The 27,552-nt window shown below is 50.8% G+C and overlaps 13 protein-coding genes across 14 annotated transcripts; 6 read left to right on the plus strand and 7 right to left on the minus strand.

The window, feature by feature from the left end:
• Positions 1 to 534: 534 nt before the first annotated feature.
• On the minus strand, positions 535 to 1,245 carry CKM354_000780100 (uncharacterized protein; the record flags this gene model as incomplete). Its single annotated transcript, XM_044803159.1, has 1 exon — positions 535 to 1,245. The coding sequence occupies one exon, from the start codon at positions 1,243 to 1,245 to the stop codon at positions 535 to 537; it is 711 nt and encodes a 236-aa protein (XP_044659094.1).
• A 1,542-nt stretch (positions 1,246 to 2,787) lies between these two features.
• On the plus strand, positions 2,788 to 5,484 carry CKM354_000780200 (uncharacterized protein; the record flags this gene model as incomplete). Its single annotated transcript, XM_044803160.1, has 5 exons — positions 2,788 to 3,003; positions 3,076 to 3,204; positions 3,250 to 3,475; positions 3,527 to 5,142; positions 5,206 to 5,484. 5 exons carry the CDS (start codon positions 2,788 to 2,790, stop codon positions 5,482 to 5,484), a joined length of 2,466 nt encoding a protein of 821 aa, XP_044659095.1.
• Positions 5,485 to 6,341: 857 nt separating this feature from the next.
• Positions 6,342 to 7,333, plus strand: CKM354_000780300 (uncharacterized protein; the record flags this gene model as incomplete). The annotated part of the gene is made up of 2 exons (XM_044803161.1): positions 6,342 to 7,060; positions 7,129 to 7,333. 2 exons carry the CDS (start codon positions 6,342 to 6,344, stop codon positions 7,331 to 7,333), a joined length of 924 nt encoding a protein of 307 aa, XP_044659096.1.
• A 436-nt stretch (positions 7,334 to 7,769) lies between these two features.
• Positions 7,770 to 9,300, minus strand: CKM354_000780400 (uncharacterized protein; the record flags this gene model as incomplete). 2 transcript variants are annotated; one of them, XM_044803162.1, is made up of 5 exons in its annotated part: positions 7,770 to 7,966; positions 8,028 to 8,187; positions 8,242 to 8,540; positions 8,589 to 8,908; positions 8,960 to 9,300. In XM_044803162.1, the coding sequence occupies 5 exons, from the start codon at positions 9,298 to 9,300 to the stop codon at positions 7,770 to 7,772; spliced, it is 1,317 nt and encodes a 438-aa protein (XP_044659097.1). The 2 variants fall into 2 exon arrangements, with proteins under 2 accessions (XP_044659097.1, XP_044659098.1); XM_044803163.1 differs by having other exon boundaries at positions 8,242 to 8,546.
• Positions 9,301 to 9,587: 287 nt separating this feature from the next.
• Positions 9,588 to 10,395, plus strand: CKM354_000780500 (peptide alpha-N-acetyltransferase complex A subunit ARD1; the record flags this gene model as incomplete). Its single annotated transcript, XM_044803164.1, has 3 exons — positions 9,588 to 9,728; positions 9,804 to 9,975; positions 10,034 to 10,395. 3 exons carry the CDS (start codon positions 9,588 to 9,590, stop codon positions 10,393 to 10,395), a joined length of 675 nt encoding a protein of 224 aa, XP_044659099.1.
• Positions 10,396 to 10,991: 596 nt separating this feature from the next.
• CKM354_000780600 (uncharacterized protein) lies at positions 10,992 to 11,870 on the plus strand (the record flags this gene model as incomplete). Its single annotated transcript, XM_044803165.1, has 1 exon — positions 10,992 to 11,870. The coding sequence occupies one exon, from the start codon at positions 10,992 to 10,994 to the stop codon at positions 11,868 to 11,870; it is 879 nt and encodes a 292-aa protein (XP_044659100.1).
• A 61-nt stretch (positions 11,871 to 11,931) lies between these two features.
• CKM354_000780700 (uncharacterized protein) lies at positions 11,932 to 13,972 on the minus strand (the record flags this gene model as incomplete). The annotated part of the gene is made up of 2 exons (XM_044803166.1): positions 11,932 to 13,656; positions 13,709 to 13,972. 2 exons carry the CDS (start codon positions 13,970 to 13,972, stop codon positions 11,932 to 11,934), a joined length of 1,989 nt encoding a protein of 662 aa, XP_044659101.1.
• Positions 13,973 to 14,355: 383 nt separating this feature from the next.
• CKM354_000780800 (rRNA-binding ribosome biosynthesis protein UTP25) lies at positions 14,356 to 16,557 on the minus strand (the record flags this gene model as incomplete). Its single annotated transcript, XM_044803167.1, has 1 exon — positions 14,356 to 16,557. One exon carries the CDS (start codon positions 16,555 to 16,557, stop codon positions 14,356 to 14,358), a length of 2,202 nt encoding a protein of 733 aa, XP_044659102.1.
• A 302-nt stretch (positions 16,558 to 16,859) lies between these two features.
• On the plus strand, positions 16,860 to 17,905 carry CKM354_000780900 (uncharacterized protein; the record flags this gene model as incomplete). Its single annotated transcript, XM_044803168.1, has 2 exons — positions 16,860 to 17,668; positions 17,725 to 17,905. The coding sequence occupies 2 exons, from the start codon at positions 16,860 to 16,862 to the stop codon at positions 17,903 to 17,905; spliced, it is 990 nt and encodes a 329-aa protein (XP_044659103.1).
• A 385-nt stretch (positions 17,906 to 18,290) lies between these two features.
• CKM354_000781000 (uncharacterized protein) lies at positions 18,291 to 18,674 on the minus strand (the record flags this gene model as incomplete). Its single annotated transcript, XM_044803169.1, has 1 exon — positions 18,291 to 18,674. One exon carries the CDS (start codon positions 18,672 to 18,674, stop codon positions 18,291 to 18,293), a length of 384 nt encoding a protein of 127 aa, XP_044659104.1.
• Positions 18,675 to 20,657: 1,983 nt separating this feature from the next.
• On the minus strand, positions 20,658 to 22,974 carry CKM354_000781100 (uncharacterized protein; the record flags this gene model as incomplete). The annotated part of the gene is made up of 6 exons (XM_044803170.1): positions 20,658 to 21,288; positions 21,340 to 22,015; positions 22,072 to 22,290; positions 22,340 to 22,526; positions 22,577 to 22,780; positions 22,837 to 22,974. 6 exons carry the CDS (start codon positions 22,972 to 22,974, stop codon positions 20,658 to 20,660), a joined length of 2,055 nt encoding a protein of 684 aa, XP_044659105.1.
• A 931-nt stretch (positions 22,975 to 23,905) lies between these two features.
• Positions 23,906 to 25,860, plus strand: CKM354_000781200 (uncharacterized protein; the record flags this gene model as incomplete). The annotated part of the gene is made up of 6 exons (XM_044803171.1): positions 23,906 to 24,237; positions 24,293 to 24,454; positions 24,518 to 24,533; positions 24,586 to 24,845; positions 24,901 to 25,701; positions 25,752 to 25,860. 6 exons carry the CDS (start codon positions 23,906 to 23,908, stop codon positions 25,858 to 25,860), a joined length of 1,680 nt encoding a protein of 559 aa, XP_044659106.1.
• Positions 25,861 to 26,104: 244 nt separating this feature from the next.
• On the minus strand, positions 26,105 to 27,053 carry CKM354_000781300 (uncharacterized protein; the record flags this gene model as incomplete). The annotated part of the gene is made up of 4 exons (XM_044803172.1): positions 26,105 to 26,258; positions 26,334 to 26,411; positions 26,468 to 26,761; positions 26,815 to 27,053. 4 exons carry the CDS (start codon positions 27,051 to 27,053, stop codon positions 26,105 to 26,107), a joined length of 765 nt encoding a protein of 254 aa, XP_044659107.1.
• Positions 27,054 to 27,552: the final 499 nt, after the last annotated feature.

The raw sequence follows: 27,552 nt of genomic DNA on the forward strand, positions 1-27,552 counted from the left end.
GCAGCTATACATATTTGTATCGCGCTATCTGTTAGCTAGTTTGGTGTCGCCAGCTACTTGGAGAGTAGATAAATTCTCTCGGAACAGCACTCTGAAACCAGTCGGCCACAACATACAGCGTACTGTACAGCTTGTCTCTTCAGCAATTGGACTGCATTACTACCCTATCACAGTATCACTACCTTGTCACACACCTCTTTCAAAGGTGAGCCCGAGCCTAAGCCTTTCTGCTGATTGAAATCGACTGCTTTGTGAAAGCTCATCCCTGACACAGATATGCCTCATTTTGGCCAGGCTGGACCGAAATGTGGAAAGTAAGGGCTAATAGAAGGCCCAATCGCAGGTTCCACAAGTCCTCTCCTCACGTCGCTGTTCCCTGTGTTGCACAATCTGACGGCCGTTATCTTTGCTCGAGCTGAGTCGATGGCACGGGTTTTGCGATTAAGCAATGGATGATTCAATGGCTCAGTCGCGACGTCTCCGCCAAAAGGTGGTATACCAATATCCCATCGTCTGTTGTCATGTTCCATTCGTCTAGGCAAGGACCTTCCATCCCAAGTGCCGCATATGATCTGAGATCGAAAACTGTAGAGCTCCACTGTGAACTCTTATGCATACCTGCTCTATGCTGACGATGCCCTTGAGCTTCACGTCGATGTGTGACAACATTTTCAGGACATATTGTGTAGTATTTGCGTTGTCACAGGTAAACCAGCCGCAATTCTTGCTGTGAATCACGAGTTCCAGAGTTTTGAGCCCTGTGCACTTCTCTTCAAGAACCGCAAGCATCTCGGCGCTGTCTGCTCGAATTTGGCAGTTCTCAGGTCGACTTTCGATATACGGAAAGCTGACACAAAAGTAGGAGATAGAGCTCGCATTTCGAGGCCCTATGCCGTTCAGGAAGTGTCTCAGTAACACCACCTCTTTTGGACTCATTTCAAGTAGGCTGAATTTGTTGGTGCGGTATAGTACTGCACTTGCTTCGAAATTGATCTTTTTGCTGACATGTAGCAATGCGTGCCACTGAGCCGGTTTTTCAGGGGCAAATGCTTCGACTAAATCGTCTGTTTCTTGGAAGAGATAGATCGGATGTGGCACACGTAGCACCATCTCGTATATGCAACTCCGGAGCTTGCGAGGCAATTTCCAATTGTTGCTCGTAGTTGCCTCTCCTGATGTCGAAGGCCGACCCTCCGCGACTCCTGCCTCATTTCGCGTGATAAGGTCAGATTGCATGAGGTCCATCTTGAGACGATTGGCTGTTCACTGGTGACTCCAGGGGATAGACAAGTCTCAATGTTGTCAAATGAAGAGTGCCAGGCAGGACAGACACAACTTGAAAGTCCCCGAGTCTTCTTTCCGCTTTATGCCTGTGCGAGGTCTTGCACGGACAGGGATTCAGGCTGTCGCAGGAGTGTCCGGGTGAAGATCGATCGCCACGAATAACAACACAGTCTTGTCGCGGGGCCGTTCGTGGTATAATAAATGACAGAAGGTACGAAAGCAAGCGGGGTGCATAGCGCGTGGTTCGTGTCAAAAATATGAACTAGGCGCTTAACTCCTCGTGAACGAGACTTGCTGCTATTGATGCAAGAATGATGCCTGATTGCACTACTGTGATACAAGCAGTATGCAGCTAGCCTTTCTCCTTGTCTGACATGACAGCAAAAACGCATTTGGAGACCAAGAATTAGCTGCTGCGATCGCTAGTGGCGGCAACTATTAGCGTCATAACCTTTCTCATTCGCCTCAATCCATGCAGAGAACGCAGATGTGGGGAACTCCTCTATGCGAAACACTAGAAGTGGAGTCGCCCGACGGGGCATGAACGGTCCCTTGCAGATTATGCAGTCGCTCTCACAACTTCTATCATCGCTTCAGCTCTTTTCTCCAGAATATCCTGCACTCCTACGTGACCACGAGGTCGTGCATCGATCGCGCCCATACCAGAAACCATAAAAGAACCAAGACATCACAGCGTGCCCAGCATGGACGCCAGCTGTAATGACAAGATAGGTTCCAAAACTGTCCACCACCAATAATTCCTCAGCTGTTTGGGGCACAGTCGCATCTCATTTCAAGCTATAGACATGTGAATTTTCTGTCTCGCCAAGCTAGCGGTTCGCATGGACGAGTCTCGCTCAATGAGACATGACTGCCAGAAGAAGGTGGTTGTGGATAAGACAGGTCTCTGAAATGCAATCGTGGCTGAGGCGAGGCGAAATGCGCAAAGAGTGTCCTGTATCACAGCATAGAGTGATGCCGCCGGGCATTTCTATTAAGATTCGTGAGATGGACCATCTACGTGGGAAAGTATTCCGCTGAGGCCTCTTCTGCTATTCGGAGAAATGTCAACATCATCGCGATTTCGGGCTTCTCGACGCCGATACGCCGATCGCGTGAAGTCCTTCGTTTGTTCTCTGTTCCGACGCCAGTCTTCCAAAGTCACGGTTGATGGAAGCAATGGATTGCACAATGGCCAAAAGAACTCGAGCCCTATATTCAAGTGAGTCCGAAGCTATCCTGATTAGAGCGCATTTCTCATATCAATTTAGATCGGATGAGATCGAGGAAAATGCGCAAGCTCTCATCTCGACGTTGCTCTCACAAAGTGCAGCGAGTTTTGTGGCTTCAACGGCCGTCAATGATCCCAGGGGCGGACAGATTGTATCCTCTGACAGAAGTCCACCGTTCCTCGATCACGATCGATTGCCTTCAAATGATCTCTGGAGCGCTGCGTTCCGTGAGGCCGTGAAGCGAACCACGAAAGACTCTGAAATTTCCCGAATGGAGGGCTTGAATGTCGCACAGCTGTTTGAACAGCTGGAGATCACTGACGAGCGAGCGACGCGAGACGATGCCTTTTTGAGAGGCGTGAAGTTCTTGAGATCCATCCAAGTACCACTCGAAAACTTCAAGCTGGCTTTGGACTTGGCGTCGCCATTGACATCTCTGGAGCCTACTACCTTGACAGTCTGCGGCGTTATTCGCAGCGTAACAGCAGTAAGTACAAATATCAGAAGGATGGTGCGTGGCTTGCTCGTCTCATCAAGCTGCTAACAATCACGGTTGCAGATTGCCATCAGCCTTGCAACTGCTGATCTGGATTTTGCAAAGCAGATTGGAGAGATGCTCGAACACATGAGATATATCGATGACTGTGACACTCTCGGCCGAAGAACGAAACAGCCGGAGATCCACGAGGTGAGATAAAGGAATTGAATTTCGCATTTTTCTAATCCTCCTTAGGCACTGGTATTGGTATATGTGAAGGTCCTGGAGTTCTACAATGTTGCCTTAAATGTATTGACTCGGAAAGGCGCCGGGCTGCTGTTGAAACTGTTGCAAGAGAAGGAGCGCTTACCTGAAATCGTCCAAGATTTCTTGAAACATGCCGACGCTCTTGGCCGTCTGGTCACTAACGCCACATTGGAGATTGCCGCAGACATCAGGGATATTCTCACGCAGTTCGAAAGTGAGTCCAATACGCTAACCCATGTAAGAGACTTTGCTTACCATACCACAGTCTACCAATGGTTGGGCAGAGACAAAATGGATCGACAGAGTGAGCACCATGCACAGCTGCGCGAATTACGCCGCGCAGATTCCGACTCTGCGCACGCTCCAAACAGAAGACATTCTTCGCCAGGTGAAGAGGCATGCGCGTTCCTACTGACCGACGAGACTTTCATGCAATGGTACGCGTCCCCTTCTGTGCAGCATCTGGCCATACTAGCAGAGATGGGCTGCGGCAAATCGGTACTTGTTGCATTCTTGATCGATGAACTGAGGCGCAGGAATCAGAACCTCCTGCCCAACCCGAAGATCTGCTATTACTACTGCCGTGACGACGGAACTGGTCAGATCACAAGCATTCTCTCTGTCCTCATCCTTCAACTGCTCGAGCAACTTCCCGGGATGAAACTGACCTTCTATGAATGGTACAAGAAGAACTCTGGAACCAATCCAGCAAATGATGGGTCAATGCTGGAAGAATTTCTGCGTATGGTGATCATTCCATTGGATCGGCCACTTTACATTATAGTCGATGGCCTCGATGAATGCGTCCAAGCAACAAAGAGGACGCTGGTCAAATTGTTGAAAGAGCTAGCTCGATCGAATTCAAGGTTGAAAATCTTGCTTTGTTCTCGGCCTGACCACCTCTTGCAACTTGATGCTACGTTGAAGCTCCATCTTTTGCCTCTGGATCGGAGAGACCGGCTGATCTCGAAACACATCGTCAACAAGCAGCTATGGCACTTGTCTGGAGAGGTCAGAGAGCTTATCGCTGAACATTTGTTCGCGAACGCTTGCGGCAGTGCTATATGGATCAAGATGATGGTGGATCTGATCGAACTTGAAGGATACACTACACTGCCTCTGATACAACGATCTCTTCGAAAGATGGCATTGCCTGGCCCGCTCTCTCACCTATACGACGAGGTATTGTCAAGATGTGCTGTGAACGCTGAGCGCCGAGAACATATCACCTTGGCACTCAGGATTCTTGCGGCGGCGCGCAGGCCATTGAGCATTGCGGAGCTCGCGTTCGCTGTCGCTCTGGGCCTAGCACCATCGAACATAACCACGGTTGCTGCACTCAATGAGATGGTGGACGAAGAAAGAACACTGACTATGATACGTCCCTTCATCACACAAATCGATCACCGCGACCACAAAAGGCGCCAGATACGCCTCTTGCATCAATCAATCAAGGAGTACGTAGTTGAGAAGCTCGACCCAAGACAGAACATTGCTTCACACGCAACCGGGCGAAACGCGAGCACAGAGCTACTTGTCGGTCAAGTGGCACAGCACACCGAGGAATGTGTGCTGAACATTTGTGTCAGATATCTGCTTCTAGATGAAGTGGGCACTATCAACCTATTTTCACAGCGGCAATGTGCCATTGACGCCTTGCCCCAGGAGACTGATCTGTTTGAGGATGATATTGCGGGAGCAGTGGAATACACAAAAGATTGCACGTGGGAGCAATGGGAAGCCGATATGATTCGCTACGATCCAGCAGAGCGCGGCTTCGGTGAATTCTTCGCATACGCTACGTGCCACTGGGTGGAGCATCTCGGCAGCATTGACGCTGAACATCTGCCGTCTTTAGCAGATATTGAGCGACTATGCTCGGTAGGGTCAAGGCGGCTCCACAACTGGATTGAGCAGAATCGTCGACCCGATTGCGTCCTACAGGCAAGATTCCCATTCGATCCTACACTTCATGATCCGCTCAGCATTGTCTCTCTGTACGGTTCTGAAGCAGTATTAGCTGGGATGCTGGAAAGACCATTTGTCAGGGAGAGGTATCATGCGAATACAGCCATGAGAGCCGCCGAACAAGTCCTTCGTTGGAGCCCTCCGGAACGAGCAGCAGTACTCACGAGTAGGTTGAGAGCACGCTTAGATGGTCGAGGACCTGGAAACCTTACTTCTGATGCAAGGGCTTTCAGACAAGACCTGAGCATAGTTTGAAGCATCATAAACAATGTGACATAGGATCTCGGAGTTGCACGATAGCGCCGTTAGGATCAATGTCCCCCTGAGGTAGAGACATTATGAAGATACAATGGTGGAACAGGATACAAATGTGGCGTTCTTGGACACTGTAACATAGCAGAACTCAGGTGAAGCATTAAACATTCAAAATGTAGAACTTCGTGGTACGGATCCTAAAAAACTATTTTCGTAAGGCCGACCTCTGGACCACCTCCTACACAGAATGCGACGCGAAACGACACTTTCCTCGCCCGAAACTACACAGATCTCGGATAGACTCCGCGCAATCGTGACCGATTCCTGCACGGGAAGTTATAAGCGATAGTAAGCTATGCCTTCGTCTATGTAAAGTACTGCATAAGGATCCATCGCTCACGTTAGTTCTTTGTACGATCGGAGGTATGCCTACCTTAGACTGAGCTTCTGGTGCCGCTTGATCGAGTTGTTGTTCACTACAGTGACTTCTCCAAACCCATGATAGATTGCGGAGGCCAATCTGAAAGCGGGTTTTGATCAAGTGGCAGAACGCAAACCCTCGTCACATTCCGCCATGAAATGTGGCTATAGGCAGGTCTGGCGAAGATGATTTGAAGAACAGAGTGCAACGTTTGATCGTCGCGCTGGCCTTGAACTTAGCCAAAGACAGCACTCTTTGGAGAAACAGATGACAACAAATGACATACGTGGCTGAGTTGAGCTCTAAGTGCCATTCACATTCTGCGATCTACGCTAACGACTTGTTTGGACTGGCTTATTGCTGTACTCTCGGACGAGACAACAATTCTCAAGCAATCATAGCTCTGCGACACCTGTATGTTCTCGATATCGCAACCATGACCACGGAGCACAAAACACAGCCACCTCCACGGCGACCTATAGTCTTCCACTCGGACATGTTCGGACGAGAGAGCAACATTGACCGAAGACAATGCAAGCGAGTCGTCCCACTCAAAGTCATCTGCCTCGGACTCTCACGAACAGGCACATCCTCTCTGCGGCAAGCACTCCTCGACTTGAACTATGCCGATGTCTATCATTACGCCTCAATCCACAACGAGAATCCTCGAGACGCCGACATGTGGCACGATGCATTCAACGCCAAATTCCGCAATATTGGAAGAGGTTTCGGACGAGAACAGTGGGATCAATTGCTCGGTCACTGTATGGCAGTCACAGACACGCCGTGTGTCCTCTTCTGGCGTGAGTTGCTTGAAGCATATCCGGACGCCAAGGTTATTTTGACGTACCGCGATTCGCCCGAGCAGTGGCATCGAAGCGTCAGCAGTTCTCTTATCGACTTCGCATTGGCGCAAGAGGCGCCAAAATCTTGCGCGACGAGGTTCTTCATGCTTTTCGCGCCAGCTGATCCATGGCGGGATGCGATGAGAAATGATCATGCGGAGCATTCTGAGTTGATTAGTGCTGTCGTGCGAGATTATAAGAGGGGCACAACGGAGGAGGGCGTGGCGTTTTATAACCGACATTATGAGGAAGTGAAGAAAATGGTGCCAAAGGAGCGTTTGCTGGAGATGAACATCAAGGAGGGATGTGAGTATCTCGTGTCCCAATTCTCTTCCAGCATTCTTTCGTGATGATGCTGACTGTCCCATTTGCCTTCAGGAAACCTCTGTGCGACTTCTTGGGCGAGGAGATGCCGTCTTGGGAGTTTCCGAGGACGAACACCACAGATGAGACTCTGCGTAATACAGACGCGGTTTTGGACTACTTCCGGCGGCTTGTATACTGGAACATGGCGAAGACCTTTGAATCTGTGGCTGCCTTAGGTGCGATTGACGTCGCGTGGTGGATGCGTTCAAGGTCCTGAATGAGCTACCACAATCTTCTGGTGCAATCTCATCTGCCTCGAGAACCTCCCAGTGCGTGTGCTTCTGCTGTCTTTAGAGAATGTGCGTGCAATCGATCGACGACAGAGACCCCGCTTTCACGTTTTTCAGCTTGATGGCAGTGCGCGTAGCCTTGCAACAACATGTAAGGCCACAGGCCCACGGCTCTGCAATAGCTTGTCTGAAGTCCGCAGTATAAGGCCGTATCATCGAAAGTCGTGTTAAAAGCATGCAGCAGCCAGGTCCGATTTGTGCTCCTGCTTGCTATGAAAAGCCAGCCGGGGTACCGCACGGCGCAGAGGGTGTTCTAGACGCTGCAAGATCCTCGTCGTCGCCAAAATTAGCGGGGTATAATGAGCAACCCTGGCTCGAAGTAGGAGCTTCCTGATGCTTGCTTGACATTAACGGCTATCAAGCCTATTTGACATCTTCGGACATAAACTGCAGAATGAAGCCGTCCTCGAACAAATCTTGTGCGGTCGGTCTTTCTTCTGGCAGCCACTTCAAGATTTTCCGCATGAGGTTGAGAAGCAGCACTTTGTCTTGGCCGTCCAGGCGCACCTCACGCGATTCGAGGGTTTGGTGCGGAATTGGCGTTGCAGCGATCCAATTGCCTTCATATATTAGCCAGATAGAGAAACGGGACCATGTTGCTCGGTGTCCAGGAGGACTCACCTTCAGAATCCCAGAAACTGCGGCCTTGACTGCAGCGTTCTAGGAATTGTTTGGGGGGAGGCCCCATCAGCGAAACCATTTGTGCGAAGTGCATCTCGTCGTCGAGGTGTCCATCCTTGATCGGATCGAATAAATTGCCATCTTCAAGCAGATTCCAGATCTTAGAAGTCTCACGTCAGTGACTGTTCGTGCACATGAATGGATGGATACATACCATTACCCCGACAGACCAAATGTCAATCTGAGAGTCCCATTGTATCCCAGCAATTACTTCCGGAGCTCGGAAGACCCCAGGCATAACATCACCTGAGTACTTTTGGCCTGGTTCGCCAAGACGTGCGGCGCCAAAGTCGGTGATGACTGGTGGGTCGTAACTCGTTGGCATAGCGTAGGAAAGATGAATCGTTCGATCCGCAAGGACCTTACGCGGCGACGGACTATCCAGTTCTGCCTGCTCCACTTTTGCTATCGTGTTTTCATCGGCTCCGATCAGTATGTTGTTAGGCGACAGGTCTTCTGCTATTTCAGCCAGTATGGATCCAAAGTTTCACGAATACTGACCTGTATGCACTACTCCTGCTTGGTGCATGAGATCTAATGCAGTCACGATTACGAGTAAGAACTTCTGCAAGAGGGTTTTCTCGAGCGCCTTCTCGTCGAACAGATCGCGTAGGTTTGTTAAAGTCACGCCTAGTGCCGGAAAGACGAGGCATTGATGGAAACCGTGCGGTCCTTGGATCTGAAAATTCTCCAAAGCTATACGCAGATGTGATTTCCCGGGATGTTCGGCATCGATGAATTTCAGGTGCTGTGATATTGCCACTTCCTGAGACTCATCCGTACCAATGCTGCAGACTTTGAGAGTCAACAGCACATCCTTACTACCCGGCAATCAGTCGAATGAATTTAGGGATTCGACGAATCGACTCAACTGTAGATCGCGGCAAAGCCAAACGGTAGAAGCTGTACCGAAGCCCAACTTGGCGACTACTTGATATCTGGACCTGAAGGTTTCGCCAAGCTTTACGGGATAGAAGTCTTCGGCTCTGTAGCCTACGAGCCTCTCCTCTTCGAATTTCACATCGGTCGGCAGTAGCGGCCACCCCTCTGTTGGAAATGTGCGAGGTCGAACAGGTAGATTACTGGAGCTTCTGACCACTTGCCAGCCATGGTAAAGTGGGTGCTTGCGGCAAATAGTCTGCCAGTTTGAAGAGACAGTCTGAATGACAGGTGCTGGTTTTGAGATCCGTCGGAGCAACAGCGTTATTGTCATGCTCTGTGAGCAATGAGCAAGGTGAGAACATAGACTCAGACGGACGATGTCGTTGAGATGCGCAATTCCCAGGGCGCGATATCATGGCTGGGATGGCATTGTTGCCATTTCCAAACTGGCTTCGGCAAGGGAGGTGAAGTCATGTTGAAGCCTGAGGCCAACATCACTCGGAGCAAAGTAATGGCGGGGCCGGCATTCGACGTCCACCTCTCCCACTATTTCGTGGAACATCGCAAGTGATCTATCGCGTCACCTCCACCACCTCCACCAAAGACACCACCGCCGCCATGGATATCCGCGTTCTTCAGCTTTCCGACATCCCCCATGTCCAACAAACGAACATCACGAACCTGCCCGAGAACTACTTTTGCAAATATTACATGTACCATGCTCTGAGCTGGCCGCAGTTGAGCTATGTAGCAGTGGACGTACGTATACCCGGGCTTGAAGCATGTGGATATCAAATACGAAGCGGAAGAGGAGCTGACGAGCATACGTTATAGGTTTCGCGACCTCAAAAGACACCCTACGATGCCCCCAAAATTGTCGGCTACGTTCTTGCGAAAATGGAGGAAGACCCATCAGACGGGATACAGCATGGACACATCACTTCGTTGAGTGTGATGAGGACACATAGGCGATTAGGATTGGCAGAAAAGCTCATGCGACAGAGCCGTGAGTCGACATGCTCAAGTTCCGAATATGTACGAAGGAAGCTGACACGAGCGCACAGAACGGGCCATGTTCGAGACATTTGGCGCAAAATACGTATCGCTCCACGTACGAGAATCGAACATTGCAGCACTTTCACTATACCGAGACACACTGGGCTTCAAAGTTGTTGCGACAGAGGCCAAGTACTACGCCGATGGGGAAGATGCCTACAGCATGCGCATGGATCTGGACTTCCTGCGAGAAGAGGCACTGGACGAGGAGTCAGATGACGAGCTTGCGAAGGATGAAGGAGATGAGGTCGGGAGTGCAGGGAAGGCGGGAGACGCTGCACTGAAAGAGAAGAAGAGAAAGGTGAAAGTGGGAAGACAATTAGGTGTTGGAGAGCTGGTGGAGAGAAATGAGAGTTCACAGCCTGCATGAGGGAGTGATTTGCGCACGTAGGGAAAAACTGTGCTACGGGAAAAAGTCAGTGCTGTTGGCGAAGGCGGAAGTCAGCTACAGCGCGCTTTTACGTGAGCCACGCCTGCAATGGAGAAAGCTGGACATCACGAAAGCGAGGGCGAGACCGGTGATTTGGAAGTCTTGGCATACCGTCCAATTGCTACTGCTTTGTCTCAATCAGAACAGGCATGCCGGCACTACGTGAAGCGTCGAGGGCTGATGTCGATCAACAGGACCGAAAGTAGCTACGACAGCCAAGCGAACACATTCAACGATATCTTCGTCCCCGCTCTCGATATCGCTCGCCCATTCAACAAGTTTCATGGGTACTGTGAACGTGGATGTTGAGACACTGATTGTGAACAGCATTTGGATACAACGTGGCACAGATGCGGTCATCGACGAATGATCCATCAAGCGCCAGCAAAGAATGGAAGTCGAGTGTTCTGGCAATCTTCCGAGCTTTCATCTTTGTCTCCAAGAATCCCGGCGAGCCGACATTCTCATTCACCTCTCCAAGGACAGTGGCTTACTGATCTTCAAATATACTTTGTCAAATTTAATCACAGTACAATATGCCTGTCATCGGTAACATAGCTGTCCAATTGCAGGATAGCTCAGGACAACCTGCCCATATCTTCCCTGATCCGGAGGTCGAATGGTCTAAAAGCTCAATGACGGTCTCATGCTTGGTGCTCGCAACGCCCGGCGAACCTTTCCAGCTCGTGATCTCATCTCCGAGTGTCGATAGCTTATGGACACGAGTACTGATTGGAGATAAGCTGGCATGTCGGAGTAAGGCGACTGGGCACGGAGCCATGCGTGGATGGCTCGAGGTGAAGGCAGCAGAGGGATTGCGGCATCCTTCAAGGGAGTGGAGCATGGTCTCTGCGAGCACTCACTCATCGTCGAGCAGCCAGAGCCCTAAGAACATTGAGATCGAGTTGACTGCGCATTCCGAGAGGATCAGTATTCAGGACAAATTTCGCTGCATCTTCAAACCTCGACCACTCTCCGAGCTGCAAAAGCTTTTTCCTTGGACTCCGATTTCCGAGCTCATATCGCCATCCCGATCGATCGCGAACCAACCCGGGCCAGCTCCGACCAGGTCCTCTCCACCATCGCTCTTTACTCCCACGACCAACCTACATCCCACTGAGCAGGGCGAACAAGAAATCGAAATCTTGCACTGTTGCGGACTCAATCTCTACGGCGCAGCACCGGATCTTGGCACTGGCAAAATATCCAGTACTGGAATCATCAATTGCGATAACGAGTGGTGTCAAGTCCCGGGACAAGCTTGGCATAAGTCCTGCGCTGGTATGGGGATTTGGGAAGAACCAAAGGAATTGTGGATTTGTCCGAGTTGTAGGACTATGCCTTGGGAGCAGATGGAAATTTTGAAAGCAAAGCTTGGCTGTGACGACGATGAGCGTGGAGAAAGTCGAGAGTGATTATTGGATGAAGGAGAAGGTTCTGGAAGTGGATAGACCTGATTGAACTATCGCTGCTAGATTACGAATACAGCCGGTTGTCCTTGATCTTCTCCAAAGCCTGGCCCGTGCCCAGAGTTCCGACTGCCAGGTACCCTATGTCTTCCTCGGGCCTCACATCACCTAGTCGTACTTTCACGTGTCTGTGTCGCCGCACAATGTCAACGCCATCTTCTGTTGAGCTTCTGACATCCAGCCTCGCGTAAGGGTTGTGTCGTAGAAAATTGACGAAGTCGTCAAGCACCATAGGGCCTTTCCTACAAATATCGAAAGCGGCTGTGACGAAGGCCGCACATACCAACAATAAAGATATGAGGATCAAGGTGGCAAGCCACAGACCGTGGTAGTTCAGAACGGTATAGGATAGTTCGGCCCTGCCTTCAGTGGTACGAACTCTATACGTAGGCTCTGCGTCTGCAAGAACGCTCGCGTCACCAGTGAGATTGGTACTAGGTAAGGCCGAGAAGTTGCCCGTGATGGCGTACGGTGCGACGCTGATGAGCCAAAAGGTGTTGAGAAGTTGCGAGAATCTCTGTGAAAAGAGCTTGGGGCCTATGCTACCAATCGGGATGGTACTGTTTGGCTGGAGGAAAGGACGGGAGGGGTCAAGGAAATATTGCTCGATCGGCGAATACTCGGCGGCCCTGCTTGGCGCCAGAGCATCCATGAATTGTCTAAAAAAGCTCCAAGCAATCTGTGGCGAGGCTAGTCCGCCGCATGAGTGATCGAGTTCGATAGCAGGAATGGCGCTGCTGTCCAAACCAGTCGCGGAACTCGGGAAAGGCTGATCAAGACTTCTTCGTATTGCGTGCACGGAGCAGTTCTGAGGGCCGTTATCGCAAGAGAAGCGTGCATCGATGTAACTGGTAGTCATGTTACACCATGCCTCGGTGACCATGGATTCCTCGGGTACGTATGTCCTAGACTGAAATCCAATGACACGTGGAATGGTGTCGTTGCATTGATGGTTGGCTGTCAGATCTCGCAAGAGTGGGGTCCATCTTGTCGAGTTTGTCGTTTGGGACGGGGATCTTGTGTGGTTGTATATCTTCACTAATGGTTCGTATGCAGAATTCTCCAGCGGAATTGCAGTGTATGCAGATATCTCATCGCGATATATGTGTCTATTAATGTCTACGTCGCAGTCGAGGAAGAAGTAGGCTGCCCGTAGGGTGAACATGGTTTTCGCATGCCGTTCGGCGCCGGAGAATGGTATTCCAACGAGAGCAATGTGCATCGGAAACTCAAGACTGCTGGTATCATACCACCCGTCTTTATCTGCTTGCCCGGTTTGCGCTTCTAGCATGGGTATACGTAGATTGCCGAATGCATCCTGCGATTCTTGCTTCGTGTTGTTGTTGCCGGAAAGAGCCCCAACGAAAGCGGACCTGATGGTCGAGCCATACGATTGTTCCGTACTGGCATAGGTAGCCACGGGGTAACTTCCATCCCAATCGACATGGACGAGCCAAGCGGGATGTGTTGTGCGCGAGATGGTAGAAGACACCACTCGTAGCGCCGCCTGGCCGCCTAGCGGAGACAGACACCAGGTAAGAAGGATGAGAGGAGTCCAGACACTGAGAATTCGAAGTCGAAATAAGGATAGAAACGCTGAAGCCAAGGAGCGACTTGCTAACAAGTGTTCAAGCATTCCGATGACGATGTCGTTTTCGAGCCTCCAGGACGCCAAAGTGGTCATGAGCTGCCCGACTATTGCAGCAAAGACAATCGGGAACACCGAAGGTCCCTTGCAATGATCAGCTTAGCGGACGTCGCTGATGATGCTCTGCATCACTTACGAATCTAGCAGCCTCCAGCAGCCATACTGATACAGGCGAGTCTTCAAGCCACGAGCCGTCGTAACGATGAGCAAGGCCAGCGAAGACAAGAAAATACACAGGCAGAACACCTGTCGCAAATGCTAGACCTGCACCGAAGAGATTCTTCTTGAAGCTGCGAGCCGATTCTCCAACTCGTCGCTGGTGAATGGACTTTGGCTGCAAGCTGCTTGATTCGCTCCACCCGGAGAGGGTACTATCCTGGCTGTAGCTGTGCTTGTGCATCGTCAAAGACTCGTTTGTCGCCGTGGTTGTGGCAGTGGCAATACGGGCTGCGAGCGCGTGTCTGCGAGTGCAGAACAGTTACATATCGCCACCATTTTAGCATAGTTGGAGCCACCCCGCTTCTCGGTAGTATCTTCCATGTCGACGGCAGGTGTGTTGCATGACCTGCAGCTTGTGCGAATGCGCTGTCAGTAGCATTGAGCCATCGGACCAATCTGGGTAGCTTTAAACATAGCAAGGCTGGGATGTGGAAGGCTGAGCTATACAAGGCTGAGATGTGGAAACCTTATGTGGACCGAGACCATCATCACTTGTTCCCTTCGGCCTGCGAATCTTAGCCGCGCAAAGCAGGCTGATGCATTGGTACATGGTATTAGAGGTAATTATACAAAGTCGAAGGTGTCGCCCTGACCACTGAGCATGGTCTTCACTCTTTCTGTCCCGACGATCCTTTCGAGCCGGAGGCCATCCCATTTGCCGAATACATTACGGATGCTGGTCTCAATAGGATCGATCGTCCCTTCACTGATGGTGGAACCAAGATAGCCTTCGACAAGTTCCTGGTAGAAGATCGGATTGTCTGGCAGTCCGTACATGACCACTCTTTTTACGCCTTTCATTCGCAAGCGATAGAAGTGATGCGCTCTCTGTGTGTACAGGAGAATCGAATGCCGGCCATTGCGAAAATGAGCTTGCGCTCGCCTTTGTTCAGACTTCTCACTGTAGTCGTGTATTGCGCCGAAAGAAATGTTCTCCGTCTGTGTAGATGTGGCGAAATAGTTTCGCAGTCGAAGAAAGTCGAAGTACGTAGGTATGAAGACCAAGATTCCTTGTGCACCATCTGCAGGCTTTGGAAGTTTCAAAAGTCGGGGTAGTATCGCAGTCGTAAAGTACTTGAACCTTGCATCGGGATCGCCTGGAGGAGACGGTGAGTCGAAACGGGAGAATGTCTGCTTGAAGCCCAGGCCACTGGTTGTTGTAATTGCGCCAGAGTATACTGGTGCGATCTTGATCTTGCCAGCGACGTTTTGCATGTGCGCATTGTACAGTCTGTTCATTTCCGGCGTGATGTAAGCGGAGAAGACGATCGTCTGGCGAAGGTATCTGGCATTTCCATCGAGATACCAATTCCGGACACGCGAAAAGTCGCACCCATGTGAGTCCTTGAGCTCAAGATTGAGATGACTGAAGACAATCTCGACGTTCTCCCAGTTCTGCATCTGCATAGCATCTGCTTGATCTGCGACAACTACTTCGATAGAAGTGAGAAAGTCATGATCTCTTTTCTTCTTGTCCTCGTTTTCAATGATTTTGCGGATCCCTAAAGGCGAAGCGAGGACGATGTCGCTGTTGTAGAACGCGGAGTACAATTTGAGCGTTTTCCGAGTGAACTTTAATCCAGTCATGAAATCGTCACTGTCATTGCCGCCGAATAACTCTCGGTAGTCCTCCGGAATATGCTCGCGATCATCCAAAGGCGCAGTGAAGGCATCGTCGAAACGCTTCCGATTCTCCTGCTGATCGGGTTGAAACGCACTGACAATTGCATCGGCGTAGTTCGCAGCCATTTGACGTGTTCCAGTTAGGATGAGAACCTTTGGACGTACGAAGCCTTGATCTCGACACTCTGGAGCATCTGTGTCATCGGCTTGAGCGAGACGTTCGTTGTTCTTGATCACCCTGTCACGGCCTTTCAAGACATGGTTGACAGCGTGGAAAGCAGTCATCACACGTAGTGATTCAGCATTCCGCGACGTTCGATTGCCCAGTAGCACGTCACTGTAATTGAATAGATGCGACGCAAAAGTCTGATCTAGCGGCGTACCTAGGGTGATGTGTTTGTCCGCATGCCTCGACAATCGTTCTTTCAGTGGGAGGTTGCTGATGGCACTCACAGGTTTCCGAGCAGCGCTACCGTCGACGCAGGCCGGTGAGTGCAGAGTCGCATTGATCTTGCCTCCGAGTGATTGCTTCTCCATTTTCCATTGACTGGACTGTATCGCTTCAAGTCTTCGCTTGAGTTCGTTGTCGTCTGGGTTCGCAAAATGGACTTCGAATGGATCTTCAGATCCAAGCATCTCCTCTTCGCCGTCTGCGACCACCTCTTCTTCTTCATCAGATACATCTCTGGTCAAGTCATCTGTTTCATCCCGTTCCAGCATGTCTTCATCGGCATCTTCATCTGAGTCCGAGCTGTCCTCCTGCTCAACCATCCTTTCAATTTTCCGCCTCTTCGCCTTGCGCTCGCCACTTTCCTCCGCTTCTTCTGGAGCATGCAATGATTGCAATAGAGCATTGTAGGCCTTTACAGTCGATTTGACCTCAACTTCCTCGTCGTCCTCAATCTCGGGCTCAGATTCAGATTCGTCTTTGACTTGTGGTGCCTCATCTTCTGATTCCACATCTTTGACCCGTTGGCTGTCGAACTTCCTATAGCCATTTTTCGTTTTGATACCACTTCGGGCGAGCTTTCCAGTGCTTTGTAGTCCACCTCGACCTCCTCGACCTCCTCTCGAACCTCCTCTCGAACCTCCGCCCCTACCTCTGCTGCCACCGCGAGCTCCTCTGCCGCGGAAAGGAGCCATATCGGTGCGTTGCTACGATCTCGACTGTTTCAGAAAATCATCAGTGTCTTGTCGCTCATCTAGAGCCTCCAGCGAAGCCGAAATGTCCGCACCGAATCCTGCACGTAGATGTGAAGTGAAGTCGCGTGTCGCAAGGTTGAGTTTCGCACGACCTGCGATAAGATAAGAAATTTCGTGCCAAGACCATCCCACCGCAGGAACGCAACGCGGCAACGAGCACAGCGACTTTGACCCGCGTGCCAGTCAACACTCATCACCGCCGATCCCTCCGCCACCACCGCCGACGCAGCGAGGCCGCGACCATGGCGAACTTCCTCCACCTCGCGCGTCCCCTCGCGCCCGTCGGCACCACCGCCGCTCCCACCACTGCGCCAGTGACGGTGACAGTGCAACCGCAAGCCATATTCTCGATTCTCGACCACGCATCTAGGCGACCAGCAGACCAGGAGCGCGTCATTGGCACATTACTGGGTGTCCGAAGCGAAGATGGAACGGAGGTTGAGATCAGGAATTGCTATGCAGTTCCGCACACAGAGACGGCAGAGCAGGTTGAGGTGGATATGGACTACCAGAAGCGCATGCTTGAGCTGCATCTGAAAGCCAGCCCTAAGGAGGTGCTGATCGGCTGGTATGCCACGAGCAGCGAGCTCAACACTTTCTCTGCCCTGATCCAGAACTTCTACTCCCAACAAGGCGAGGGCACATGGCCACACCCGGCAGTCCATCTCACAGTCAACACCGTGGCCGGTCAGGATCCACGAGCAGACACATACATCAGCGCTCCTATTGGAGTAACGGCCGAGCGCGCAGCAGACTCATGTCTGTTCATCCCTGTACCACACGAGATCAAGTACGGCGATGCAGACAGGAGCGGTTTGGAATTGATTGCGGGCGCAAGAGACCGGGAAGATCGATCGCAATTGCTGCAGACGGACATTGAGACCCTGGAGCGCGCAATTGAGCAGGTGCTTGAGATGCTTGAGCGCGTGGCCAACTACGTGTCGGATGTTCTGGACGAAGAGGCGAAGCCATCTTCTGCTCTTGGCCAGTTCCTGATGAACACTCTTTCTCTTGCTCCAAAGGTTGACGCCGAAGACATCGAGCGCGACTTGTATGTTGCATCCTCCTGTGTGGCAATATGTATAGACAAAGCTAACGTGATCACAGTAACAACCACATCCAAGACGTCCTCCTCGTCTCCTACCTTGCCAACACTATCCGCACTCAAATGGACCTCTCCCACCGCCTCTCTACTGCCGCTCTTACCATGGGTGAGGGCAAGCCAAAAGATGACAACAAGCCACAACAAAAAGACAGGCAGAGAGGTGGCCAGCGTGAGCAACAGTAGAGCGATCAGCGAGCCTCATCATTTTTGTGGATCCGCATTTTGACCAGCTGAAACGAGTACCGCGAGGTCTTTCACCCGAAAAGTAGAAGTGCAGTATAGATACTAGCACTGAACGAGATGGCACCCAGTCGAGGTGTATGTTTGATTACAATGCCAACTCCGCATTTACAATGCTAAGCATTCAATCGTCATCCCCATGGCATCTGCGGCGCCAAACTGCAATTGTGCCAAGCAGTGTCAGAAATAGAACTTGTCTGCACGGAGCTTATGGCAAGCCTGTCAAGCCTGTCTTGAGCTTTTCGGCAGCTGGGGAGTGCCAGAAGTCAGACACTGATGAAGTCGAACACCAAATCGGCAAGATGTACTCACCTACTGCACGGGACTGCTACACATCCCCAGCATGACCCTCGATAGCTACATGCTCCGCAACCACCCACTTTCCTTCAATCTTCCTCCAAGTCGTAATCGTCACAATACGCTTGATCACGCCCTTCGGCATCCCATGGCTGTCAAGATTAGAGTGAACTACTGCCCTTGTCCCCTTGGCATCTAAAGTAGTGCTCATGTCCTGAAGATGTATAGCATATTCCGGATAAGTGTCCACTATCATGCGCAACATGGCGAGAAATTCTGGAACATCGAGCGTTTTCTCCGGGCCGTCTTGGAGAAAGCCATCTGCGTGGACAATGCCGCCTGGTCCAAGGAATTCCCAGATGGGAGATGTGGGTGATAGATCGCGTGAGTTTATCGCTTTTGTGAAGAGGACCATTGTCTTTTCAATGTGGCGGATAGTTTCTGCACGTTTTGACTCAGCGTTTGACATGGTGGGTAGATGGAGGGCGGCTCCAGAATGAAAGACAAAGGTTGATTTGCAGCTGAAAGTGCTTTAGAAGGAGGACATTCTACGCATTGGGTTGACACTATCAACGCGGCAGCACGTTGCACAGCTAAGCACTGGCTAAGCCTATGCCAGTCTCCGACGGACTTGGCCGAATGATCGGATCATTGATTAGATTGCGCTGGCCACAGCTGAGCCGTTGGCGCGCGCAGGTTCTCAGCTATTACTGTTTAGCGAAGTCTTCTGCCTATGTCTGTTGCCTTGTATCTCTGATCCATTGCCAGTCAAATTTACCGTCGCAGACAAATTTGACAATGTCTCATCCAGCAGTCGCATCAACGAAGCATCATCAGCTCGGTCAAAATGCTGCGAACCGTGCTTTCTCCTTCTGGATCTTGTAGAGCTGAGCGTAAAGAAGCGAGGCAAGGTTGTGAATCCTACGACGCGGTTGTGCAGCTCGGTAAGCCGCACTTCTCAGCCTCAAGGACGATCTTGATAGAGCTCGCTCGATGATGAGCTCAAGCTTGGGACCAGTTCGAGCTGAGTAAAATATCCGCGAGGTGGTTGTGAGATCTATGCAGGAGACGAGAAGAGAGAGAGAGACATAGAGTTGGAAAGTCTTCGTCTCGGGGTGTGGACCGATGACTTGGCATTCATTCCGTAGAATAGCAGCCTTCCACTGAATAGAGTCTTCTCAGGATCGTGCTGAATGTTCCCAAAACGGATGAACTTGAAGTCTAATCTCGCTGTACAGACCTAAGAGGAAAAAAAGGTAAGCAATGGCTGGTGAAAATACTTCCAACATTCGCAGGCTTGTACCGTCGACCATGTATAGAATTCGATGCAACAACAGCATTCCTGCAGCCAGAAAAAAGTTCAAATGATTAGCCAACACCACAAAACTGTTGACGGGTGTTGAAATCCTTGGAAGCCGAGTCTGACCTTCATCGCTATATGTGCGCTGGAGAACACACTTCCATGGGCAAAACCTTGACCGTTTATGCGGAACAGCAAAAAGAATCGCAGCTGATTGAACAGCTCGCCCACAATCGTACGAAGCCGTACATTGTACTTTCGTCGAGACTTGAACTCGAGACCTTCAGTGTGTTAGACTGACGTGATAACCCTGGGATAATATTAGCGCTTGCTGAGGCCAGTTGGAGCGGGTTGGCAAACTCACAACTACACCACGAAAGCGATTGATTGGTGGAGGTTGTAGTTGTTGTGCTCTATATGGCTGCTCAGCAGTCAGCGAGTGAAGCTTGAGGAAAAATTTTGCCCCGACTTGGCATTTTCGGGGTCTACCCCGCCCACGTCTTCACAGACCCGCCCAAAGCAACAACAAACATCTGACATTATCCTGCGATTGAAGATTGAGCCTACGTTACGGCTACAAGCCGCACTTCTGCCATTCGGGGTCAAAATGTCACCACACTTATATTGACACTTCATGCTTGTTCCCCACAGCCCTTCCACCGCTGCAGGGCAACTTTGAAGGCATTCGGTGACCTGATTGGGCCTGGCCAAACCACAGTCTGAGGTCGATCACGCGGGTCAACGATATGGCAAGCCATCTTGAAAACTTATGCTGTCAGAGCCGTTAAATTGGATTAGCGGCAGGCACCCATGCAGGACAATGCGTATTTGCTTTGGACATCGTGATTGCGTAAGGCAATAACGCTCAGCAGTCGCCTAGATCAAGTGTTTCATCCATGAAGAACCAGGAGTATTCAGAAGTACGCATTCCGGCAAAGAGCATTTTCGGGAGCAGTATTACAAGACCACGGCACATCGTCACTCCACTTTCGATCAAGGATAATATCGCGCATCATGCCTCGTCGCTCTTGGTTTCAATGCAATGAGGTGACTTGCCAGTGTAGGCTTCCCAACGCCAGAATAGTTTCGTACAAGCTTCTACTTGGGCTCACTATCGACCGTACGTCTCTTGCCCCCTTCCACATCTTTCCTCAGTCCCCGAACGGTCTTTGCAATGGCATGTCTACCATCATAAACAGGATATATAACAACCAGTATGATCGCCAGCCACTGCCAGATAATCGACATCGTCACCCAGCCGCCAAAGAAGCTATTGGTGAAGATCCAGTCTCTGTAGAGCGGCAAAGGCCAAAGCACGATCGTGGTCAGAACATTCACGATGAAGTACCCCACGGCGATGCTACGCCATTTCTTGATGTGCCGTATCGTCTCTGGATCGAAGGGGTGGACCACATTGTCGAGACTAGTCTCGCTGTTATGGCTGAGGGCCGAGAAGCCAGTAGGCGTTGCCTGTGTCTCAACAGCAAGTTTTCTCTCGTTGTCTGCGTCTTTGATCTGATTGACCGCGATTGTGCTGGGCGATTCACTACTCGCCACGCTCTTGTCTTCGATGAGGTCGATCTTCAGGAACTCACGCCAATCAAAGCGAGACGGCCAGGCGAGAGAGATGATGATCGAGTACAACAAAGGCGAGAAGAAGGACGTTATAGCGGCATACAAACCAGGTAGTTGCAGTTGTGTCGTGTTGATGTCGATTGTGCCGCCCCATCTGCGGTATGTTAGTCCCGCCCATCTCGTGTTTGCTTCGAGGACTACTCACTTCCAAGACAGACTAAGCCAGACAGCCAGACCAGAGCACAGACCGAGGAGCGGCGCACCAATTGCAGCGGCCTTCGTCTGACGATCCCAGAGTATAGTCAGAATCATCGGAAAAATACCCGGACAGGCGATGATCGGACGGAAATAGGTTGACCAGTTGTTAGTAGCCCCAGCGTACTGCAACATGATGGCGAATCCAGCCATGAAACAGCCATGGAAGACCACACCTGTATGTGAGACCTGCATGATTTTCTTGTTGCTGGCCTGTGGATTGACGTAGGTTCTGAAGAAGTCCAAAGAGATGATACTGCTCACGGCGATCATGGACGAGGAGATCGTAGACGTGATTGCCATGAAGATGAGGACCAGGAGTCCAGCCGTTGCTCCCCTTCCGAGTAAACTCTCCAGCACGTACGGCATTACGAGACCGGAGTTGACCTGTTTCAGTGTGAGCGTCTCTGGATATGCGATCCAAATCGGTGTCTTCTCAATAGCCCGAGCGGAGAGGCCAATAATCGTTCCAGTACACCATGGAATCGCGATGATGGCGACCGAAGCGAGATCGTAGCCCGGCACGGTCGCGTGCACTTCACTTGCGAAACTCTTCTGCCAGAATGCTGTATCCATGAGAACAAGAGCAAGGTTACCGAACTTCAAGACCAAGCCGAACAAGATAGCTGGAACGGTCAGCGTACGCCCACGATCCGATTTTAAATTCAAAGATGGGACTGACCCGGCTCCGACTTGAATGACAACAGAGAGCTCCGGAAGTTGCCCTCGATATAGTCGTCTGCAGCGAGAACCTTCTCGTAAAGTCCTGATAGACCGCCAATGTGTGGGCTAACGAGTACAGATATCGAAAAGTAAAGTAACAACACCAGGGCAATGGTGGTGTGCAAGAAATCTGTCAGGAAGGTGGCCTTAATACCACCAACAGCAGTATACAGCACAACTGCAGAAGGGTCAATTTGAATCAAGAAAACGATCGATGGCCAGCTCACCTCCTGTAGGAATCAAGACACAAGAAGCAATGACATGCATTCCAGTCATGCCTGTAACAAGCTGCGATCCAGCCAAAATCATGCTACCACATCCGAAGACGTTGTTGATCAGGTTCAGAACGATGAAGATGAGATGCGCGTAGTTGCCGTATCGCCTTCTGATGAACTCGAGCGATGTGTGGGCGTACTGGAATGCGGTCAGCTCGGTCCACCGCAATACAACTTCGAGAAACATACCGGCACCCTCAACTTCGCTACAATGCCCATGATTGCCATTAAAGCGATCTGAAACGACAACCCACTCGCCCACCAGATTGGCAACGCGACACCCCATTTGTAGGTATAGGCCGCAGAGAAGACACTCTCATTGATCCACATCCAGCTTGAAAAGACAGCAGAGCATGTCAATCCAGTACCAACAGATCTATTGGCGACCATGAACTGTGCAGATCACTCAGCTACTTTTGGTTGATCGCTTCGAGCGTCGAGAAACTTACCATCTCCGACTGATCAGAGTCTTCGGACAGGTACCTCTTCTGCAAACGCACGCATATCAAGATAATGGCACAGAAGAGGAACGACAAGCCGACAATAACGCCATAGCCAGTCGCTTGAGACAGCAGTTCGACAGCCATATCGATCGATGACCAGCACTTCGAATGGAGTCGTTGAAGGTCGCCAGTCTGCCTCCCAAACACAACTACAGAGATTTTATCGATTCTGGACAGTCAGCATGATGTGACCGCCCATGTGGATTGTAGCCATTGCGCTAGTATTCTCGCAATGCTCCCGCTTCATCGTCCCGTCTTCACGTGGCAAAGCGTGGAATGTGTGCGTGAAGGTTGAGATGCATCCCAGCAACAAGTTAGCCCAACGCCCACTCTTGCCGTGCAATGCAAGCATGTGATTGCTCCGCAAGGCTTTGCAGGGCTTGTGCTGTTGGTGTTGCAGCTTATCGTGCTTGATGATCACGAAGCTTAGCGTGATGGCGCCATACAGAATTTACAGCACGCCAGAAGCATCGGCTGCCACTTCACTTTGCAAACTCTTGACATTCAGCCATGAAACGCTCTATTGGCTGTTGAGACCCCATTGTGTGAATGCATTCTGCCTTTACTATAAACCGGACATGCTCGAGCTCGCATGTCGATCAGCACCACGTGGGAGGCTCGCCCATTAACCGGCACCTGCAAAGAGCACGGCGACAAGACATTCGGTGCAACCCTTGATGCCACGCGAGGCTTATCTCGGGATCGATGCGACGGTCGCTACTGAATCGGCCTTCGGGTGCAGCTGGTTCCTTGGCCAGAGCAAGCATCCACGTCTCCACTCAATCATATGTGGCGAAGATGTCGTGCTCTAGAAGCACGATGGGGGCATGTTGTGCTCGCGCTAAACGACGGAATAACATCCACTTACAGACGACAGAGTTTTCCTCGAAGCCGTTGCGACGCATTATATAGAAGTGGTAAGCTCTGCCAATTCATCTAGGCATTGATCTTGTCCGGCCCAGGGAAGCTTTGTGCCCAGCACCGTCAGTCAGCAACGTCAAGTCCGGCCGAAAAGATGTCAGACTTCGACAAGGAGCCGCGAGTCTCTCTCACCACTCCGTCTTCCGCTGGTGACAATCGTAGAAGGACTTCAGTGACTTCAATACTGGCTTCAGGCTTCGAGACCGCAAACATCGCCACCAAAACCGATTATGGAAAACCTGGAGGCAACAGCACGACATTCGCGTCAGAAGGCTTAACTTCTTTCTACAAGCCTGCAGATCACTGGGAAGGATTGCATCGTTATGATCCAGACTTTGCCTGGGAGCCCGCTGAGGAGAAGGCTCTGGTCCGGAAGATCGATTGGAGAATCTGCACATTTGCATGCTTAATGTTCTTCGCTCTCCAGTGAGTAAATCAATATCGCCGCCAACAAGGATAATATGCTAATCGTTGACTTCAGACTTGACCGCGGCAACATCTCTCAGGCATTGAGCGACAATCTACTCCCCGATCTCGGCATGAACACCAACGATTACAACAATGGACAGACTATCTTCTTCTGCTCGTTCTTGTTCGCGGAACTGCCCTCCCAAATGATATCGAAAAGACTGGGTCCTGATAGGTATGATTCTATCGTGCACGCGCGACATTCACAACAATTCTTGATGCTAACGTCTCGCCACAGGTGGATCCCGATACAGGTATGCCCGCAGGTGGCGCACCGTCACTGTCGGAATACTGACGGTTTCACAGATGGTCTCGTGGTCCTTCGTCGCCAGTATGCAAGTCTTCCTCAGCGGCAGAACTTCATACTTCATCTGCCGATCATTGCTGGGATTGATCGAAGGTGGCTTCATCCCTGACACGATCCTCTATCTGTCTTATTATTACACCTCGAAGGAGCTACCTCGACGACTATCGTTCTTCTGGGTGGCTTACCAGTCCACACAAATCGTGTCGGCCTTCCTAGCTTACGGGATCCTGCGAATGCGTGGTATCAACGGGCTTGCAGGGTAAGTGCTTCCTAGTTGGAATATCGAACGCTGCTGATCATTTTTCCTTTTCCAGGTGGCAGTGGCTCTTCGCATTGGAAGGAATGCTCACTGGTCTTATTGGTATTCTCGCTTGGTTCTATCTGCCTGCAAGCCCTTACGACACCGCCAGCTGGTTCCGTGGCAAGAATGGTTGGTTCAGCGCGCGTGAAGAGTCCATCATCGCGAATAGGGTCATTCGTGATGATCCATCCAAGGGTGACATGAACAATCGGGAGGGTCTTTCGTTGTCCATGCTTTGGAAGTGTCTGACAGACAAGCACATGTGGCCGGTGTACCTCATTGGACTGAGTTGGGGAATACCAACCCAACCCCCCACGGCCTACCTGACATTGAACCTCAAGGCACTTGGATTTGGCACATTTGAGACCAACTTGTTGACCATCCCGGCATACGTGCTCTTCATCATACAACTGCTCTTCTGGACGTGGCTATCCGAAAAGATCAACCAGCGCTTTCTACTCGGCGTTGCCGGCCAACTCTACGCACTTCCATTGCTGATTGCTCTCGAGATCCTCCCAGCAGACAGCAGTCACTGGGGTAAATGGGTAATCGCGACGATGCTGGTTGGGCATCCTTATATTCACGCAATCCTGGTCGCTATCACGAGTCGGAATGCTGGAACGGTACGAACAAGAACTGTAGCTTCTGCGCTCTACAACATGTCTGTGCAAATGTCGAGTATCATCTCCTCGCAGATCTACCGAGAACACGACAAGCCACTCTACCGCAGAGGCAATGCTGCTCTGATTGCTGTGTGCGTGTTCAACATGTTTCTGTTTGTCGCAGCCAAGTGGTTCTACGTCGAAGTGAACAGGTAAGTGGACCCGTATGATCGTGCCAATTCTTCACTAACCATGAGCGTAGGCGTCGCGATCAAACTTGGAATGCATTGACTACCGAGGAGAAAGAAGATTATCTCAGCACTACCAAAGACCAAGGCAACCGGAGATTGGACTTCCGATTCGCACATTGAGTTATGAGAGATCTGTTGAGAGTGCAGATGTAAACGCAAATGCGAGTTTCCTTGATTGCTTGACCAGATAGCCGCGACATAGTCTGTCTCAATCAGAAGTTTTGATCGCATCGCTGAATCTTGAAGGCAGCTAACCAACGGTGGTTTTCGAATCTGAGTTACTATTCGATTGGGTTTCGCGATTACGACGATGCCGAGTCCTTGTGAGGTATAGCTGCGATTCCCTTTGTGCTAAGCATTTCCCTCAATTGTATAGTCCTTCCATCTCGAAGAATGCTTTCCAGTGCGAGGTATGAGGAGGCCGTCGGACGATCCCCCATCTCATCATCTCGTTGTTGAGGTCCATGTTGATCGGGTCTTTGGTCATGGGATGATAGTGTTCAAAATCGACAAGAGACCTGCGAGGTTGCGATTGATTAGACAAATGGTCTCTAAGGTGACCCAGCCGCCAAGGCAAAGTTTTCAGCACATACAGTGTTTGTGTCGCTTCCTCCCACAGAATGTTTCGCAGGGCGCAATCGTAAGGCTCCATTCCCAGCGTCCATACGTTCCTGTCAGAATCATCAGTAGCTAAATCCCGCCTTGATGTACAATCTTCATTGCATACTTGATCACTTGTCGAAAGGCATCTCGAATTCTGTTTTGTTGCTCTTCAGGCATACTCCAGAACTTGGCTTCCATTAAATCTTTCCCTGGCATCAAAGTCATCACTGTGTAGGAAATATAGCCTCCTGGCATTGGGCCCTTTTCATCTTGTGTGATCAATTTCGTTGCCACCAAATGGGGGAGTCCAGGTGATTTTGTATCAGCAAACTTCTGCAGTGCTTCTTGCTCAGCTTTTGTATGAGGACTCGGCCCAGGAATTGGTGTTGTCAGGCCATTGGCAAGTACAGATGGCGCTCTGCGAGGCTAATGAGCAAGGCGAGTGCTTGTGATCTTCTTGTTGCAACCTACTGAACCTTGCATTTGAGCACAAAAAGCTGTGAGTCCTCGGTAGTTGAGCTGCTGTTGCTTAATGTACCGTCTGCATGCGGCAGCTTTCGACATATGTAAAGTATTCTTGCCTCGGAATCATCCTTCCGGAAATTCGTAATTGGTCGGACACGCTCGAATTGAGCATTGATATCAGGAAAGTCAACGACGGCATCGAGCAACGCTTCTGCGTCTTTCACTGTGAGGCCTTGGTCGCCCATGATGCATGATGAGTTGTCTGCTGTACAAATGCCGTGGTCGGTAAAGCTCAAGATCTGTGCTGTTTTGGTGACGTCGCTCCCTTCGGATGAACGGAGTGCTAGCTCCGAATGGCATAGCTGTATGCGTTTCGCCGGCGGCCTAACTACTGTCCAACATTCAGACAATAATCTTAAAAACGGCAACAGACGGGCATGCTCGAACTCTCTTGTCGTCTCACGGACGAGGCCCTAAGCGGCCATGCCCTTGAATGGAACAGACATTCCACAAGAGCTGGGATCCAGAGCTTCGATCGAAGCAACGTGTTTCCGGCCAACATACAGAACCTGGCATGCAGCATGCTATGTTAAAGATCAAGGAGCACTGGAGAAGCTCCAAGGCTCATTCCCGGACGATGTTGCTCATCACTGAAATTTCTGGGGCTGCGGTCTAGGTACCTGCGCCCGCCCTGCTGGAAGACCTGAACGTCATCAGGGACGTAGTTCTGGATTGCAACAGTAG

This window comes from Cercospora kikuchii, assembly GCF_019650295.1.
Source record: "Cercospora kikuchii DNA, contig_00004, whole genome shotgun sequence".
Lineage (NCBI taxonomy): Eukaryota > Fungi > Ascomycota > Dothideomycetes > Mycosphaerellales > Mycosphaerellaceae > Cercospora > Cercospora kikuchii.